The 18,974-nt window shown below is 40.6% G+C and overlaps 1 protein-coding gene across 1 annotated transcript; it reads right to left on the reverse strand.

Moving 5' to 3' along the window:
• Positions 1-251: 251 nt before the first annotated feature.
• Positions 252-8,438, reverse strand: LOC311190337 (potassium channel, subfamily K, member 16-like; the record flags this gene model as incomplete). Its single annotated transcript, XM_084262229.1, has 5 exons — positions 252-475; positions 815-980; positions 3,389-3,555; positions 4,058-4,172; positions 8,226-8,438. The coding sequence occupies 5 exons, from the start codon at positions 8,436-8,438 to the stop codon at positions 252-254; spliced, it is 885 nt and encodes a 294-aa protein (XP_084118355.1).
• Positions 8,439-18,974: the final 10,536 nt, after the last annotated feature.

Consider the following 18,974-nt stretch of genomic DNA (forward strand, 5'->3'; position numbering starts at 1 on the left):
GGGAAGTTGCCTTTGTTGAATGAGAAGTGTGAAATGTATCCTGGGACAGCTGTTTTACTGTGCATGCCCCTTCTTTAGAGATTTTAATTGGCTGATGCCTACATAGTGTGTGGAAATGCCAATGCATCTGAAACATTTCCTGCTTAGGAAACGGTCCACAACTTGTGGTTTAGTCCTTTATCCACAGGGCTTGTGTAGTGTGAGATGTAGATAAAAGATGCACTTTCAAAACTGCTTTCTCTCTACCTTGCTCAGCTAGGAATGTGGATTCTAGGCTGCTCAGGTTCATCTTCCAATTTGGTGGTGGTTTCTTCTGCCAAGCTTAAGTCAGGCTTGTGCCATTTTATCTGAAGGAATTTTTCCATCAAGTCAGCTCCCACATTGAACACGAGCGCCAGCCAGGCCAAGCCGAAAACAATCCAAATCGCAGTGAGGCTCCTGTACACTGGGATGTAGTGTTTGTTGGGGTTTGTGCCTGAAAAATCCAGGAAACTTTGCATATTAAGTCTTGACAGCTTCAGCTGCCAGAGGACATACATACATACTCATACACCCTCTCCACCCCCTGCAGAAGTGTATGTTTCACTAGTTCATGTGATCTGTGAGCACTCTTTTTTTTTTTTCTTTTCCCTTTTTCTCTGCCAAGAGAAAAATGCCCATGTCATATAAAACATTAGCTCATTATCACCAGTCTGGCTCAGCTTGCTCTTGTACCAGATTTATAGTGGAATGGATATCTACGGTCTCTGAATTTAGCTTTATAGCAGGCTAACTAATTCCCACAAAACTCAATCCAGTTCCCCTTCTTTATTACCTACTACATAGTCCCCAAATCCAATGGTGCTCAAGGTGATGAAGGTGAAGTAAAAGCCTTCTCCATAGCTCCAGCCTTCTACGTAACTGAAGACCAATGGTGGGAACACTAGAAAAAGCAAGGTCCCAGTGGTCAGGAAGATGGCCACTGCCAGGGTTTGAACCACCTGAAAGATAAAAGGAAGATGGCAGTTAATCAGTTGTGTAGTGTAAATTGCTGGGTCTGTTTTGCTCCTGAATCTCAAACCCACTCCAGCTGGGAGCAATGTCCAAAAAAGGGAGGATAAACCAAAGCTTCCTCACACTGCAGGCTGACCTTGCCGTTTACCCTGCACATAGAAATTGTTCCTAATTATGATTAAAAAAAAAATCTCCAAACCAGGAAAAAAAGGAGGATTTTATAAAAAGCTTTTTTTTGCAATGAGTTTTACAGTATGCTCAAGTCATGTTTTCAAACTTATTATGGCAACCCTAGGAATGAAATACTCATTTTACTATTTGAATTCAAGTGGAGATGCTATCACAATCAATTGGCTCCTGTCTTTGAGGAAAAAATCACTAAGTGTTGCATAACTCCTGATACAAAGATTGGCAAGAACAAATTAGGGTTCTCTTCACCATGACTGCTTCCCAAGATTTATAAAGTGGCTTGAAAGAGCTCAGCCAAAAATATGTTTGGATGAAATCTAAGTGAAGTCAGTTTGCCTGCTTTTATTTTTAAATTAGAAGCATTCAGAGCAGAGCTGTTCTCTGTCAGCACAGGGCAGATCTGTGTCTCTCAGTGCAAACGTCAACCTTCTGGAAGATAAGTTATAGCATATGTGGCTGCAATAGATAGGTACACAGAATGGTCAGTGGATGGGTCATGACAAGGGATTGTAGGAGTTTAGGAATGAGGATTAGGAGGAACTCATGGATTTCCAGGGAATGAACTCTGGTGAACTCCTGACTGATGACTGATACAAACTCACTGCAATTGTTTAAAAATGCCCTCGAGAACATTTAAACCAGAGTATGATTTTCTATGCATGCGCTTATTGTGACTGGATGAAAAGCCAAACCACTGTTTAGAAACTAGAAGGTCCAGGTAACACATTTTTCTTTCTCTCTCTGTGTTATCTCACATATAAAATAGTCTGCTGAGCTTGAGAAACTTGGCATGAGCCTTCTGGGTGACTTTGACAAATCACTTCTAGATTATGTACCATGTCTCTACAGCTGTACAATAATACTTACCTCATTCACAAAGCACTTTGAGAATTACTGATCAACATGGTTATAGTTGATATCTGTTCTCATTTAGTTCTCTCCAGAAGTGTGAAAGCATTTAATTAGACAATAAAAGTTGGATAAATTTCATACTGAAAGGCACAATATTACTTTTTACCCTGGCTTTTAAGACCTTTGTGGTACAAACCTATAATGTAGGGGATGGTAAATCAGGAATGAGGAACTGATTGCAATTAATTTCCCAAAGCATGATTAAACTGTATTTAAAAGGAGATAAACCAACTTCCTGGAATAGGTTTTTCAGAATGAACATGCAGATAGAGCTCCAAAGCTTTGTCTGATCACAGGACTTCTGCCAGAAATGAGGCGTTAATTCAGAAGTGAAAAAGAAAAAGAAAAAAATCCCATCCCTGAGGTGAAAGTAGAAATCTCAGGAAAGATACATCTATACTAGCATGAAAATCCTCTGGTGGTACAGCTGCATGTGGTTGGGGAACAAACATAGGTTATGTGGCTAAAGAACTTCTTGCATATAAATCAAGCCTGCATTTCACAGTACCTGTATAGCTTTCCCAGTGTAGGTAAAGAATGCAGTGATGCAGATACTTTATAAATTAAAAAGAGAAAACAACTTGTACCAGAACTCTGAAATGTTTCAACATACCTAACAAACCTAATCCCCATTTTCCCTAATTAAGGAGCTCAATTCATTCAACCTTTACTCAGAAACATGAACTAACTCTTATAAATGGCCTTCATGTATTTTCTATTAGTGTTTCCCTTATTCCAATACATCTGGACTAGTTCAATGACTCACCAATAAACTATAACTAAGGAGAAGGACTATATATTTACATTTCAAGGAAAGAAAAGGAAGTGCTAAATTGTTGGCACCATCAGGGAAGGTAATTCAAACCAGATTAGCAGGCCAATAAAAATAAGTTTTCTTTGTACCGTGTAGATCTAGATTGTGGATAGAAGCTAGTAGAGGCTAGATAATAAGAGCTTGATTTAGCAATGTATGTATGTGCTTGTATTCTGCTAAGATCACCAAAGCTTAAGGAACCTGCTCAAAATTGATGCCATGCTTGCTTAACAGTTTTGCTGACTCAGGTTTTAAAAAGGCAAATCTAGAGTCCCTCAAGCAAAAGCAAATTGCTTTAAAGCTATCATAGATAAATAGACTATATCAATTTTCTGATATAGAAGGCCAGGTAATTGCTGTGGTTCAGAAAAATGTAGGCACACACAAAGAAATTCAATCTAGCTGCAGCAGTACCTCGTTGAGAAGAGAACTTTAATTAGTTTTAAAATAGTGGAAATAAATGGTAGACTGACACTGTACCTGGGCACGGCCTGGCTTTTGCACCCATCTTTCCAGGGTAATCAGATGAGCATTGAGACCTTTTCCCAACTGGTTAAGGAAGGCCAGGTTGAGAGGCACTCCGAATAAGGCATAAAACACACAGAAGATCTGTCCTGCCACTGTGCTGGGAGATAGGTTACCGTAACCTGGAAGAAAAGAAGAAAACAGCTACATGAAAAGGCTTTAAAGCCAGGCTGCAGGCCATCATGGGAACTTCCTAGGCTTGGAAGCTTAATTACATTCAGCTTCAGGAACCTGTGGACCTATGATTTTTTACAATTGGATCTGCATACAAATTGCCATAGCTTATGATGGAGCTTTGTGAATTCACTACTACTAATAGAAAACTGAACATGAGAAAAATTACTCTTAAAGAGTATTGTCATTTTCTGTAGATCTCTGATTTTGTGCTGAGTGCAACAGCGTGCTTCCAAGCAATATCAAGATGTGCTGAGCATGTACAAAATTATACTGCACGTACCAAGCAGACACTCAGCTTTTTTTGCTGGATACACAACAGGTATAACTGGAAGCCATCAGAAAACCATAACCCACATGTCTTGCAGATGTATTTTGCCCACCAACTGCACATTTCTGGGGGCTTTTGAGGACAGCTGGAAGAAATCCGGATTGATGAGAGTACCTCACCTATAGTGGTGACAACAGTTCCTGCAAAAAAGAAGGAGTTGCTGAAGTCCCAGTTACTGGGATTCGTAGAGTTTCCTTCTGGGTTGACCCCCTTTTCCCATGCTTCCAGGAGGACCTGAGGAAGAAGAAGTCAGAGAAGCAAAGATGAGCAACCCATTAAACCAAATCAGGAAGAATGTCAGAAAAAATCAGAGAAGTAAATAATGTTTTCCATCTTGAGCAAGCAGAGCAATAAACAGTGTAAATAACAGGGCAGAGTTTGACTAAAATGGTCCTGTGCTGACAGGTAAAACCTGGAGTTAGATCTGGCCAGAAACTTGGACTCCTTTTCACTGAAGAACCGGCCACTAAAGTAGGATAGTAGTTCCATAACTAGTTGAAGGGGAAGGGTGCGCAAGGAGTCCTCAAAGTGATTAAACGGGGATAAAAAAGTGAAGTTATGCTATAAAAAAATAAAGGCAGTTCCTCTTCTCTCCATCCCTAGCTTTTAATTTGGGCATGTGGAAGTGTATGGTTCTGTCTGTGGGGAGGGGCATGGGGAACATGCACATTTCTGTTTCCTCCATGCATGTACAAGTAAGAATGAATTACTGTTTTAGTTATGACTTCCCCAGAATTTTCAATTAATATTAGGCATCTGAAAATATGGAAGATTAGCTAATGAAATATTCTCTGCTATTCCAGGCAGTTCTTGCCAGATGACCAAAACTACTGTGTGCCAAAGAAATGGTGCTCCTATTTATGCATCAAATATTGTTAGCTGCCTTAGTGAAGAATGTGTTCTTTTGCTCTTCCTGAGGATTTCTCTGATGAAGACTAGTTACCCTCTGCTCAGTGCTGGGGTTTCAAGAATCCTTTTGTTTGATACATATTAATTTCAAGGTCCAGGTCACAGCCTTCGTCATTTTGCCAAATGCTTGAAGATAATTACCTGTTAATGTCTTCTAAAGACTTCTGTATCATGCAAGACATGAGCAGGATTCAACAGCAACCCCAGCTGTAGTTGGTTCCAGGAGTATGAGGCCAAAGAAGATATTATTTCTTGATTAAATGTTGACCACTGCCAGAAGGATTGCTTATCTGACAAACGTACCCACTACAAGGTATCTGATTTTGCATAGGTTCTGCAATATTAGCTGATACATGATGATGGACAGAATATCCTAAGCTAATGTTATTCCTTCAGTAAAAAATCCTATACCATTGATAAAGTCCATCAGACATTGTCACGTTATGACACGATTGAAGTGTCAGCAGCGTTTCTTTTCAATATGACGAAGAACTTTACATTATCCATTAAAAGCCTGCTTGTAGAATTGGAAGAAGTCAACACATCAAATTATCTGGAGTTAAATATTTTGTTTGCTCATTAGAAGGATCAGAAAGAAGCTACTGAGGTGTAAGTCTTTAGAAATGTCTAAAATAACTACAGGTTTAATTCATCCCCCTAAGGAACACTCGTCAGTTCTATCCATTTCAACACACAATTGTTGAGAGAAGCTACATTCACATGATGACAGCCAACATGGAAGTGTAAGGTAATGTTGAGCACTCCACACATAGTCTGACAAGGTCAGATTGCTTGGCAGAATTGTTGCTTTTAAGTACAATCCTATAAAAGAAATGGCATCCTGGTGCCCAGGAGAATCATTCCTAAACAAACACGTTCATGTGGGACAATTATAACAGCTCCTGACTCTTTCCATCTATGGGTTAGGTAGGGGTTACGGCTGGAGTTCCTTTGAGGCTGAAAAAGTATGGAAATAATAAAAACAGGGACTTAAAAAAGGTACCTCCTTAGTCAACAAATATGCTTCTCAGTCAGAATGGCATAGTTTCCTGACCAAAATGTGTTTACCAGAGACCCATTGGACTGAGAGTTTGGATTTGCACTTTCCCAAAGCTCCATGCACTTTGACATAGGAGTTGTGGCTCGGGGCCACCTCTCAGCTAGGCAGTTTTAGCCAAGCAGAGCCAATGCAGTTCATGGACATGGAATCACAAGAATTTGCTTCATGCACAATAAAGCCAAAAGTTAATAAATCGTAAGTGGTAATGCTACTATTAGTTACAATGGATCATAGAATAATAGGGTGGCCTGGTTTGGAAGGGACCCCAAGTATCATAGAGCTCCAAACCCCCTGCCACAGGCAGGGACACCGACCTCCAGGCCTGGATCTACACAAGGTTGCCCAGGGCCCCATCCAACCTGGCCTTGAACACCTCCAGGGACGGGGCATCCACCACCTCTCTGGGCAGCCTGTTCCAGCACCTCACCACTCTCTCTGTAAAAAACTTCCCCCTAATATCTAATCTAAACCTTCCTTCCTTCCTTTAGTTTTAATCCATTCCTTCTTGTCCTGCCATTGTCTACCCTTTTAAAAAGTTGATTCCCCTCTTGTTTGTATGTTCCCTTCAGGTACTGGAAGGCTGCAGTGAGGTCCCCCTGCAGCCTTCTCTTCTCTAGGCTGAACAAGCCCAGTTCCCCCAGCCTCTCTTCGTAAGGCAGATGCTCCAGCCCTCAATCATCTTAGTAGCCCTCCTCTGAACCCTCTCCAACAGTTCTACATCTTTCTTGCATTGGGGGCCCCAGACCTGGACACAGTACTCCAGATGGGGCCTCACGATGGCAGAGTAGAGAGGGACAATCACCTCCCTGTCCCTGCTGGCCACCCCTCTTCTGATGGAGCCCAGGATACCATTGGCCTTGTGCGCTGCAAGAGCACACTGCTGGCTCATGTTAAATTTCTCATCTACCAGAATCCCCATGTCCTTCTCAGCAGGGCTACTCTCAAGGAGCTCTTCTCCCAGTCTGTATCTATGTCTGGGATTCTTCCGGCCCAAGTGCAACACCTTACGCTAAAAGAAAACTGGATTGATTCTCAGCTCCCAGGATTTAACTTTAAAGAACTGGCAATAAGACAAGACACCTTACAACTGTCAGCTGAGCAGACTGAATATAGTAGCTGTGTCTCACTGTAGCCTGAATTACTGTGACTCTTCCGACTAGAACTGGCATGATGAACAGGCCTTCTTAACCATATAGTTAAAATGTACAGAGCGACAATTGCATCCCTGCATTAGTTTTACTATTAGTAAGAGCTGGACAAATTTTCTAAGAGGTCTTATAAATAACAGGTGAGTCAGAGGGCACCTGCACTTACATTTACCTTGCGGACTATCAAGTCTAAGTACTTTGAAGCTTGGTGCATCGTAGATGATAATTTGGTGCCCTCAGCTGGTTTTGTCTGAAACAGCTTACAAGGGAAATTCATTCAGCAGAGATGCAGCAAAATGTGATCCTCTGAGTGGCATGGCAGTGTTAAAGGAGCTTCACTCGAGCCAGATGGAGGAGAATCTGGAACTGTGTGAAACCTCCCTAAGGTTTCTATGGTTAGATAAATCGCCTAGTTAAATCAGGCGATTTAACTAACCCTTTCAATCCTCTGTGAAGTGTCACGATTTGGTTTAGAATGACAATTGGGGTTTTCTCCTCAACAGTCACAGAGATAAGGGTAAGACAGGTAATATCACCAACTGGTGAAGCTGAAAAGACCAGGCATGATTTTAAGCATGAAAAACTCTTGTAATTTTCTGGCCAATGCCAAATGTTCCGCAAGAAATATATCACAGTATTAGCAATCAGGACATTGTCCTTGTAGACAGAAGTTCAGGCACCTTCTCTTCCCTTTCTGATCTGAACTTCACCATTTGCTTAAAACCATTTACATGAACTGGGCTCTTTGCTGCTGGAAAGCATACACCTTTGTGGAAGTTCTCTTTCTCGGACAGTGCAAACTTGAAGAATGTTTAGAGTTTCTGCCAGGTTTAATGAGATTTCAAACTGTTTAGACACTCAGCTCTACAACTGGATACATTTTGAGCACAAAGAAAGTGGTAATTCAAGGATTTCTGTCCAGTTCTTGTAATACTAGAATGAGAACATGTCTATAATAATACCAAGTCTAGTAATTTATCTCCAGACCATTTTGGGGTATAGATTAAAATATATTTGAAGATGTCATTAATTGATATCTCAGATTGAACCAGAGCCCTTTATCTCTTACTATGAGAGATAACACTTTATGACATGCTTGGCCACAATAGTATAATTTCTTCTAACCAAAATAATGCTTGAGCCAAAACAATGGGAGTCTGTTCCTCTTACCTGTACAAATTGCTCCAGGGCTTGCTTGTCCAAGCATGTGTAGTTCTGCAAGAACTTGAGCTTCTCCAGCTGGAACTGGTCCCGAAAGTGGGTCTCTGCCTGCTTCTCCAGCAGCTGGAACACCATAGCGCCCAAGAGGAGGTAGAAGAGATACCCCACTACCAGCAGCGGAGTCCAGCTGATCTGCCGGTTGTGTACAGTGAGGATGGGCATGCTGCTGCTCTGCTGCTGCCAGTCCCTGCTTAGTACTTAATCAGTTACTGTCCCAAGATGTATGCTACCCAGGACACTCAGAAATCACACACCCATGTTCGCAACTACTGCCCTCAAGAATTTTTTAACAGAATATACAGATGTCAGGCCTAAAATGAATGAGGCTAACTGAATGAGGCAAATTTTATCCCTCCACATCTTCTCTCTACCCAAAATGAAGGAAGAACATTTACGGCTTAATAAGAATGTGAATCATTATGTTTTAAAACATCTTTATCCAAAGATCAAATGAATGAAGCTGGACACAAGGCCTCTGAGATTGGTATTGTCTTCCAGGCTGGGATGCTTTGACTTACCAGTTGAATGACTTACCCAGAGCCATACGACTATACAGTAGTCTTGACATGTAAAGCAAAGCCTTACCCTAAACACTAGACTTCTGTACAAGAAAACACTATAAACTCTCTAATTACAGCAGACTCCCCAGAACAAAGAAGAATATGGAGCTGAATAAATGGAAAAGTCAATAGCTGCCGTCTGTACCATACAAACATTGCTGGCACCAGTGAAAGCAGCATGATGAAGCTCACAATCATCCTGAATTTAGCCTGGTCACAAGACAGACCTTCTCTTTCTTTTCTAACCCCACTAAGATCAGTCCCCTCACTATCTGGCTTGCCACTTCTCAGTCCTTTGTCAGACGCCTCCACCCTTTAGTCCACAGAATTAGAGAATGAACCACTCATGCCTACTGCTTTCAGTCTCTGCATTGCCCTTTTAATCCAAATGCATAAGAGGGAAGGAGGGCTTAAGGTTAATCGTTAGCTAAAAAAGTAACAGAGGTTCACTCATGGGAGCCTTAATGATTATCAGGCACTGGAAATAAGCTGGGCTTGCATATTTTTCTGTAGGAAGAGCTTTATGGCTTGTGTCATCTATGCCACACTGCTTTTGAGAGAAAACACACGAACACAGAGGCAAAGCAAGAAGGTACCATGCAGCTAGGGCTGCAATTCTGTTATTAAACTATCTTCCTCTTCCAATGTTCTGGATACAGATAATCTCTCCTTTTCCTAGTATTCAGATTGTTTTCCACCTACCTTGAAACAAGAGGTAGTGCTTACAGGAAAGGACTGAAAATACAGCTTTCATTCATATCCGTATCTGGGAAAACCCCTACACTTGCCATTTGAACTATGCTCTTATGCCTAAGGCCAGCCATCTCCACCCAGAAGAGGATGACTGACTGTCAGCAGAAGGCCGCTTGTCACTTTGAAAAGTGAAAAGCATTGTGAAGAATGCCCAGAAGAACATCTTGTTGGGGACCACTCTGTTGCTGTGACTGAGGGACAGAAAATTTTCAGTAGAGAAATGCAATGTGCAAGAACACAAAGCCTTAGTACTCTGGCATTTCTTTTCAGCTGAAGTGAAACATTTGGGAGAGAGAAGCTATACTGGTATTGATATTACCAAGCACTGCAACAACATTATGAAATAAACCGATCTGAACTAACTGAGATGTCTAACTTATCACTGATGGAAGGCTTTTTCTTTTTGTATGCTAAGGATCACAATTACTTTCAGAGTATCAAACAAGAACTCTTCACTTGCATCTGATTTCCATACCTGAAAGGTACAGCTTGTTGTTCCATACCTTGTGAAATGTTATGGGTAGACAAGCATGGGATGTTGCCCAACTGCCTGTTACGCTAGCAGGGCTGTCTCTGGTGAGAGATCCAGATGTTTGCTGTCTTCTAGTTTTTAGGACCTATATCTACCAGTCCAAGAGAAAGCTAGCCTACTGGTTTTCTGGAATGGCTGCAAACACATAGACATAACTGGGCTGAGACAGATTCCCCCAGTCAAAGTAGGTTTTCCAATTAAAGATATGAAACTAAGTTATAAATGAACAAATAGAACACTGAACCTCTTTTACGTCCCCTTCTGTTCCGTCCAGTTCAGTTCAACAAAGCATTCCAACTGCCACGCCTGGCAGTCTACATCATGCCTTAAGAAAAAAAGTCCACTTAGGCTTACTTTTAGGGTCTTAATTTTCTGAGGATTTTGGGAATTGATTCACTAAAATTGTCAGGATGTGTTTACTTCTATACTTCAGACATTCCATCTTAAATACTTCGACGTTAAAGGTGTATCCTCTTTGGATGGTCAAGTGACATGAGCAGTGTTTCTGAAGAAATATAAGTGTGTATGTATATATATATATATAAACAGAAGAATTTTATGCGCACAAGAAACTGCAGACTAACTATGAAGTTGCAGATGAACCACTTTACAGCTGAACGACCTTAAAGATAAATGGAAGGGGTTGTATTTTTTCTGTCCTTGGTGTCAAGCTGCAACATGGGAATAAACCAAAACAAGGTTCTGTGCAGTACCCCAGAAATTAAGTCTTGCCACAGGAAAAAAGAAACTCAAGTATGTGCACTTGGAAGAAACTTAAGTATATACACATGATTTCTGGTTGATTTCTGAATCTGGAAGAGGGAGCTCAGCATGGATTTCCACACCAGAAATGAAATTTGGCTTCCAGGTAAGGAATATGCTGAAATTAAAATACTAGCAGATCCCTTTTGGGAATGACAAAGCACACTGTCTAAGCTAACTTATCTTGTTGCTCTGTTAATGTTCTTCTGATTAAAAAATAACAAACTTGAGTTCACAAACATTAGAAATAAAAAATGTAGAAAGCACAACCTTCTTGAGAGTAGCTGAGCTTGGGAGTTGACTGTTCTCAGAGGTCCTGCTGTTCAAGTGCTCCCTGCCAATGCTGAACATAAGAGTGCGTTTGGTCTCAAATCTAAGGAATGAATTCTCACAAAACATATTTTGAATCCAAAGCTGAAAATGACTTCCTTGATTATTCCTTTACTTGCCATATCTTCCTCCCTTAACTCTGTTGTAATATGTTGCTCACCCAGTAGGATCCAGATTTTCCCACAGAAAATCTGAGCTGTTCTGGAAAGAACAGATACCAACATGATGTCCTGGTCTACAATCAAGATGACGAATCACTTTATATATAACCTGGAGCAAATCAAAGGATTCCGGTTCTCCAATTACTTCACCTATTGCTGTTACAGTGCCTAACAATTCTTAAGCATGGACAGATGCTAAATAAAAGACAAGCCAAAAATAACTGCCATGGTTTCCTAACTCAGTATTTCAAAAGCCAGAAAAAATAGCATTGTGATTAGTAGGAGTATAATTTACATAGACACAAATAAGCTGTTTCTAAAATAAGTAATGAAATGGTTGAAAGATACCTTGGCTGATCCTGTCATCCTCAAACTTCCGATGAAGAGTGAATTTCTGGACTAGATTTTCTGAAAGAAATGTCTCTGTACAGAACTAGATAACAGCTTGGATGCAAAGATCCAGGCACCCATTCTTCCACAGGATATGTATTTCAGACTGAAATACTCAATCTTTACATGGAAATACAGAATTGTTTTGAATTTGCTTTGCTCCTTGAATGATGTTTGGACCCTGCACTTCAGAGAAGAGTTAAGGAAATTATTTTGCATTTCTTCAGGCATGACACTGCCATCTGGCAATTTTCTACTTCTGATTTTCTTCTCACTCCAAATTTAAATCAAGCATTTTGCCTTCCTGGTTTACACTCACATGGGTGGAAACATAAAGCATTTTCAGATAAGAGCTATAGAGAATTCCAAGATTTCAATAGCAGTTCTCTCAGACAGATTCTATGGGTGGATGGGGGAAGTTTCCTTGAATTCTGCAGTTATTGTCTTGGGGGTAGACCTTGTCATTTTAATCTTTATCTATTCTTTATTCTATTCTTTATAAATGCATTTGGGTTAATCCACTGCTGTCCCACAAATACAAGTATTTATTTAGTTCAGAGTTTGTGTCAAATGAAGCATCTCAGCTTCCCCTCCTTCCTCTCCTCCCCCCTCCAAAAAAAAAAAAAGAAAAAAAAGAGACAAGAGATAATCTTTACCAAATCTCAGGTGCAGCCCCTGAGATTTCTCTCAAGTGAGAACAGTTTTAGTTGCAAGTCTTCTATTTTATTGTGGTGGTGTCAAATCAAGGCATGGATAGTAACTATTATAAATATATAGTTGTCTTTTTGGTGAGGTTTCAAAACAAATATTACAGGAAGTGAAACAGAAAAAGATATTAGAAAAAAGATAATTTAACATTGATTTAAACAACAATAAAAGTGATTCATATGAAATAATCTCAAAACAGAAGTTTTATTGTTGTGGTTATTAAAAATGGACTTTGAAAAGTCAAATAAATTCTATACAGAGCTACCAAACATGCTATATGCAATTAGGTATTCCCAGATTTTGATGTTGTTGGCAGCCATATTCACCAGGTGGATATTTGGTCCAGGCAACATTTACAAGATCTTAACATTTTATTACGTTGAAGTGCTCTCAGTTTATACTACTGACCTAAAACACTTGCATCCTAGGATTGATTAACTCAGGTAAGAATGATGAAATCTTTTGTTGGGAATATATTACAATATATACTTACACTGTTACATGTGTAAGCCTCATTATTCCACATCAAAGCCTCTTTCATAAAAAATGCAGAAGTGAAAAAGGGATATTGAATTAGGCATGTCTGTCTTCCACGCAAGAGAAACTCAACATACGGTTAAGTCATTTTCTCCTTGGAGCCCTCTGAGAAGCTGCAGTGGCCAGGAAATGATGAAAATGGAGACAAATGCCCAAGCCAAAAGCTGATGAACTCAAGGGTTTCACTACTGTGGTCCAGACTGTGTATAGCTCCCTGGCAGATTCAGCATAAGCAAGAATAGGCCCTCTGGCCTTTATTATAAGTCTGGGTCATATCCTGACCCTCCCAGAAGCTATGTTGCTGTAGGAGGCACTCCAGGTGCTAGAAACAGATTCCCTTGCAGCCGTTGGAGAAGACCATGGTGAAGAGGGATGTCTCCCTGCAGCCCAGGGAAGATGATGAAGAGCAGAGACCCCCACCTACAGCCTGGGGAGAGGCCCCACACTGAACCGGGTTGTGACATGGAAGATGCTGTGACCCAAGTTGGAGCAAGCTCCTGGCAGGACCTGCAGCCCATGAAGAGAGAGGCCCATGCCAGAGGACCTTGCTGGGGGAGCTTGTGATTCCATGGAGGAACAAGCTGGAGCTGTCTGTGCTTGAGAGACTGAGACACTTTCTATGATTCTATGACTACACCCCACAGAAGTGACCCATGCTGGGGTGATTGTTGAAGAGCTGAAGCCCTGTGGGAAATGACTCATGTTAGAGAAGTTCATGGGTGATTGTATCCTGTGGGTGGGACCCCATGCTGGAGCAGGAATGTGAGGAATGGCCCCCCACAAACTAGGAAGAAAAACAACTTGTGAGGCACTGACCAAAACCCCCATTCCCCATCTCCCACCACGTCACCTGGGGGGAAGAAGAGAGAGAAATAATGAATAAAGTTAAGTTCATGAAGAAGGGAAGTGTGGGGGGCAGGTGTTTTAAAATCTGGTTGTATGTCTCATTATTTGACTCTGGTTTCACTGTGTGTGTGTGTGTGTAGTGCAATAAATTAGATACTTTTTTTTTTTAGTCCATGTTGGGTTTGTTTTGCCCGTGATGTTAATTACTGAATGGTCTCTCCCTGTCCTTATCTCAAATCCTAAGCCTCTCAATATGTATTTTCTCCCCTGTCAAGCTGAAAAGAATGACTTGGATGGGCATCTGGCCTCCAGCCAGCGTCAAACCACCACAGAAGGCCATCAAGAAGATGGAGCCAGGCTTTTGACAGTGTGTTTTTTTGGAAGAGAGGCAATGGGGAAAAACAAAAGTTCAGGCTGGGCATAAGGAAAAACTTTTTCATGATGAGATCAGTCAAGAATTGTAATAGACCGCTGAGAAGGACTGTTCAGTTTCCATCCTTGGAGGGTTTCAAGGCCAGACCGAACAAAGCCCTCAGCAGGTTGGTTTGATCTCATAGCTGATGCTGTTTTAAGCAACAGGTGGGATTAAAGACCTGCTGAAGTAATTTCCAACCTCAATTTCCCTATGAACCCAAGAGGCAACCTTTGAAAAGGGGAGGTGGTTTAAAAAAAAAAGGTCATGCTTTACTTCTGAAGACTCTTATGTACAGAATGAGAAATCTTTTCTGTCCACATATAATATGAAAATTTCCAAAAGAAACAAGAAATGTTTTGTATTTGTTGATATGGTTTTAAGTATTTGTACGGTTTTCTATTATTGGAAGCACTTTTGTCCAAGATCTTTGGTATAATCTTGACTTCAGACCATTCTGCCAATCAAGTATTGCTTTGCTGATAGTGATTGAATTTCACATCATTTTTACAACACTGTAAAAAAAAAAAGCTAGAGAATTTTGAGGCAGAAGAGCAAGCAATCCCTTCTCTCTGTGTTAGATGTATGGCAAACTGAGAACAATACACTGGATATGTAATCATCAAGTAGTAGCAGATCACACCAGGATAGTACTGAGATCCTTCTTTTAACCAGTTACTGAAAGCTACTGGAAATACTTCAATGTCAAAATAAATGAGCTGTTGTACCAGTAATTCTCTTTTGGCCACATGCAAATACATTCAACATCAGCCCCCAGGGAGAGCTTGATACATTCCAGTTGCTCTTTCACATAAGGAGCAACTCCACCATCTTGTCTTGTTGACCTTTCCTGAAAAGGACATAGCGGCCCATGACAGCATCCCAGTCGTGAGCTATCCCACCATGTTTCCGTAATCAAAATGAGATCATGGTCCTGTGAACACACACAGATCTCTGATACATACTGTTTATTCCCCATGCTGCATGTATTGATGTACAGGCATTTCAGGAAAGGACTGCAGTGTGTAAATTTTACCCCCAACATTGGCCTGCCACCCTTCAGCTTGACTCTAGAAAGCTTGGTTTTATCCAACGCACCCTTTGAAACTATTTTAAAATAAAACCCTATCTATGAGCCCCACCAATTTGTGTGTGAGGATCCTTTTCCCCTTATGTGACAGACGAACTCCAAAGTTCTGCCAGTGGCACCAGCCCCTAAGCCATTTGTTAATCATGTGGGTTTTCCTCTTTCTTTCAGCGTTCCTTCCTGTTACTAGAAGAATTGAGGAGAACACTACTTTTGCTCCCGAGCCCTCAACCAATTTCCCCAAAGCCTTGAAGTCCTTTTTAATTACTTTCAGGCTTCCCTCCATAACCGCATCACTCCTGACCTGTATAACCAGAAGCAATGACTATTAGCTTATAGCTAGCAGGAAAAATGATAGCTTCAGTGTGGAAGTATGTGTATCTCAGAGAAACAGACTTAGCATTTTGTTTTGTCTGATGTGTAAAAGGTGTTGTTGGATAACCAGATATTATTCAATAAAGCTGTTTCAAATCAACAGTGAACTTACATCATATGTAAGATATAACTGTATTTAAATTTTCATAGAATCATAGAATCATAGGGGTTGGAAGGGACCCCGAGAGATCATCAGGTCCAACCCTCCTGCGAAAGCAGCTCCCCTAGCTCATATTGCACAGATAGGCGTCCAGATAGGTCTTGAGTATCTCCAGAGGTGGAGACTCCAACACCTCCCTGGCCAGCCTGTCCCAGGGCTCTGTCACCCTCACTGTGTAAAAGTTCTTCTGCATGTTGGTGTGGAACTTCCTGTGCTCCAACTTGCAGCCATTGCCCACAGACCATTGAAAAGGGGCTGGCCATTTCGCCCTGCATCCCATACTTAAGATATTCATAAACATTCATAAGGTCCCCCCTTAGTCGTCTTTTCTCAAGGCTGAACAGTCCCAGCTCACTCAGCCTTTCCTCATAGGGGAGATGCTCCAGGCCCTTAAACGTCTTCGTAGCCCTCCCTTGGACTCTCTCCAGGAGACCCCTGTCTTTTTTATACCAGGAAGCGCAGAACTGGACACAATACTCCACGTGGGGCCTGACCAGTGCAGAGTAGAGGGGGAGGATCACCTCCTTCGACCTGCTGGCCACAATTCTCCTGATGCACCCCAGGATCCCATTTTCACATCTCTCTTGTGCTTTACAAGTATTGGCCCTGTTTTATCTTAGGCCTATTAAGTGTCATTTTTTCTTCTGAAACTTGTATGTATTTGGGAGGGTGTTATTTTAGGTAACGTTTAATATATTCAAATGGAAAAAAACCCACACAGTTGGGAAATTTTGAACCCTAAAAGTAATTTCAAATAAAAATTTATTTTTTGTATTGCAATGCACTCTGAGTATTCTAATCAGATGCCATGAAAAATACTATTCCTTGGGAAAAAGAATCAGCAAAAAGTCTCAAAAGAAATTTTGTAGAATTTTATAGCCCAGATAACTGCTGTTTTGGCATAGACATCTCTGGATGCCAACAAGATGTAATTAACAAAGCATTCTGCAAATTGATGCAAACAAAACTGCCATCAGTAGTAATGAGTATTACCTAGATTAAAGATGTAGAAAAGCATTAATACATTAGATAATTTTAACATTTAGAAAACATACAATGAATTATCAATATATAAATATATCTGGCAAAATCCTGATTACTTGCTTTAGTTTTGCTTAATCTTAAAGCAAGCTGAAGACACTGAGTGCAAGTATTCAAATATCATCCTCTGAAGAAATGGCTTTTGCTGTCAAAGACAAATCATTTCCTGTAATTTCAAGAATTACACTTGTACATCTAAAGTACTTATTCGTACCTGTTTCTAAGCAGAAGAGGAAGGGAAAAAACTCTTTTTAAGGGCTTTAACTGTTTCTACAGGGAAATAGAAGGTTGCAATCAGAATTTCATTTGTTCCTCAAGCCTGAAAGGAGATAAAGAAAATATATTAGACTATACTTCAGGTTGTGTTGTCAGTTTTAAAACAAACTTCAGAAACACAAAGCAAAGGGGAAAAAATTTAATTTAAATCTTCTAAGACAAAAAAAATAATCATTCATCTACTCTTCTGTGTTTTCATTTCCCCACCTTAAGACAGAACAAGGCAACAAAAGCATATTTGCAGAGTAAAAAAGCTTTCTAATGTAGTTATTACAATGCTTTAACAATCCTCACAAGCCCCTGTGAATGTACCTGCTTTAATTCCGCTCTGTTAAGAAAGCAAATGGAAACGACCTACAAACCCTGAGGTAATCTTCACTGAGACCTCTCATTCCCATCCCCGCATTACTGTCACTAAGGATTTTGAGCATTCCCATGCTTTTTGTTTATGAAATTTATTTTCCACTCCATTGGCTTCTGCACACATTTGTCTTTTTTTTTTTCACCCAACAAATGTAAAGTGGAGCCAGTTTGCTTCTAAGCACTGACATAAAAGTTTGAAAAGGTCAGGATCAATAAAAGAAAGAGCAGTAGGCATGCCAATATTTTTTAGGCTTAGCAGACTTGGTTTTGGCTGAACCTGTGCTTTGTCATGTTGTTTCCTGAAGGGCTTCCCTTGTGTGAGAATCATGCAGGGAGTGAATATGTTTGTGTGCAAATGCAGAACTGATCTGTGTCAGACTGATAGCACATAACTTTTTACCCACAAGTATTCAGTCAGAATATATGCATTCCTTCTCCTACTCCTCCTCTCTGCTTAACTCTATCTCTGATTGTATTTTTTTTTAGAACCAAAACTGAGTCCCTGTCTCCAGTTCCAAAAGAAAACCTCCAGTTCTCCTTTTCTTCAGACGCAACTATAATCTGAAAATCCATATCGCTGATGATTCACAAAGGCTACTGCAGCTACTGTGCCTCTCATCTCCTTCTAGTCTAGAAACAGGTCAGGTAAGAGTGAAGTGATGTGCTCACAGCAAAAGGGAACACATAGCACTATGAGAACAATGGAACCTTTTCTTCTCCCAGTCAGAAAGGCACCTCTGCACCTCATAAATGTCCTTGGTCTTCACTAAGGTGCTGCAGCAAAAAGTAGCACTAATCTGTAGATTTTAGCTTCCTTCATCTTGTTAAATTAGAATTCACAAACATTTTTTTTTGATCAATGGTTCTGCCATCCTCCCAATCTGGGAGGTTTTCCTTTTCCTCACAAGAAGTCAGGAAAAAGAAGAAAAGTCTTCTTTTATGTCAGGTTGGCTCCAAATCTTTCTCCAAACTTACTGCTGAGCAGTCTCTTATGTATGGCATATCAGCTCCCCACACATTTGTAACATGCCAGTCATACTTAAGAAGCCTCTATTCTTTTTGTTCTCCTGCCTATGCTTAGTGATTGTTTGAGTCATCCAGCACTGTGCTGTCACGATAACCAAATGCTGCTCCATTCCTTTTCAGCTACTTAGAGCAGCCTGTAGCTCATCTTGCCTAACTGAACTTCAGAAGAATTTTAAAGCGTTGAGTGTTCTTTGTTCTGCAAGAATAGCTTTTATAACTTTGAGTTCTGCTAGTTGTCAGTGTTGATAATACCTCCTGAAACTGATGGGTGATGCTAAGTAATAGCCTGTGGTTGAAAAACAGTCAGTATGGAAAAGGTCTTTGAGAGAGACAGTCCTGATATAGTGTGATTTAGGAGATGATCACAGGACAAGATGTG

This window comes from Gallinula chloropus, assembly GCF_964237585.1.
Source record: "Gallinula chloropus genome assembly, chromosome: 3".
Lineage (NCBI taxonomy): Eukaryota > Metazoa > Chordata > Aves > Gruiformes > Rallidae > Gallinula > Gallinula chloropus.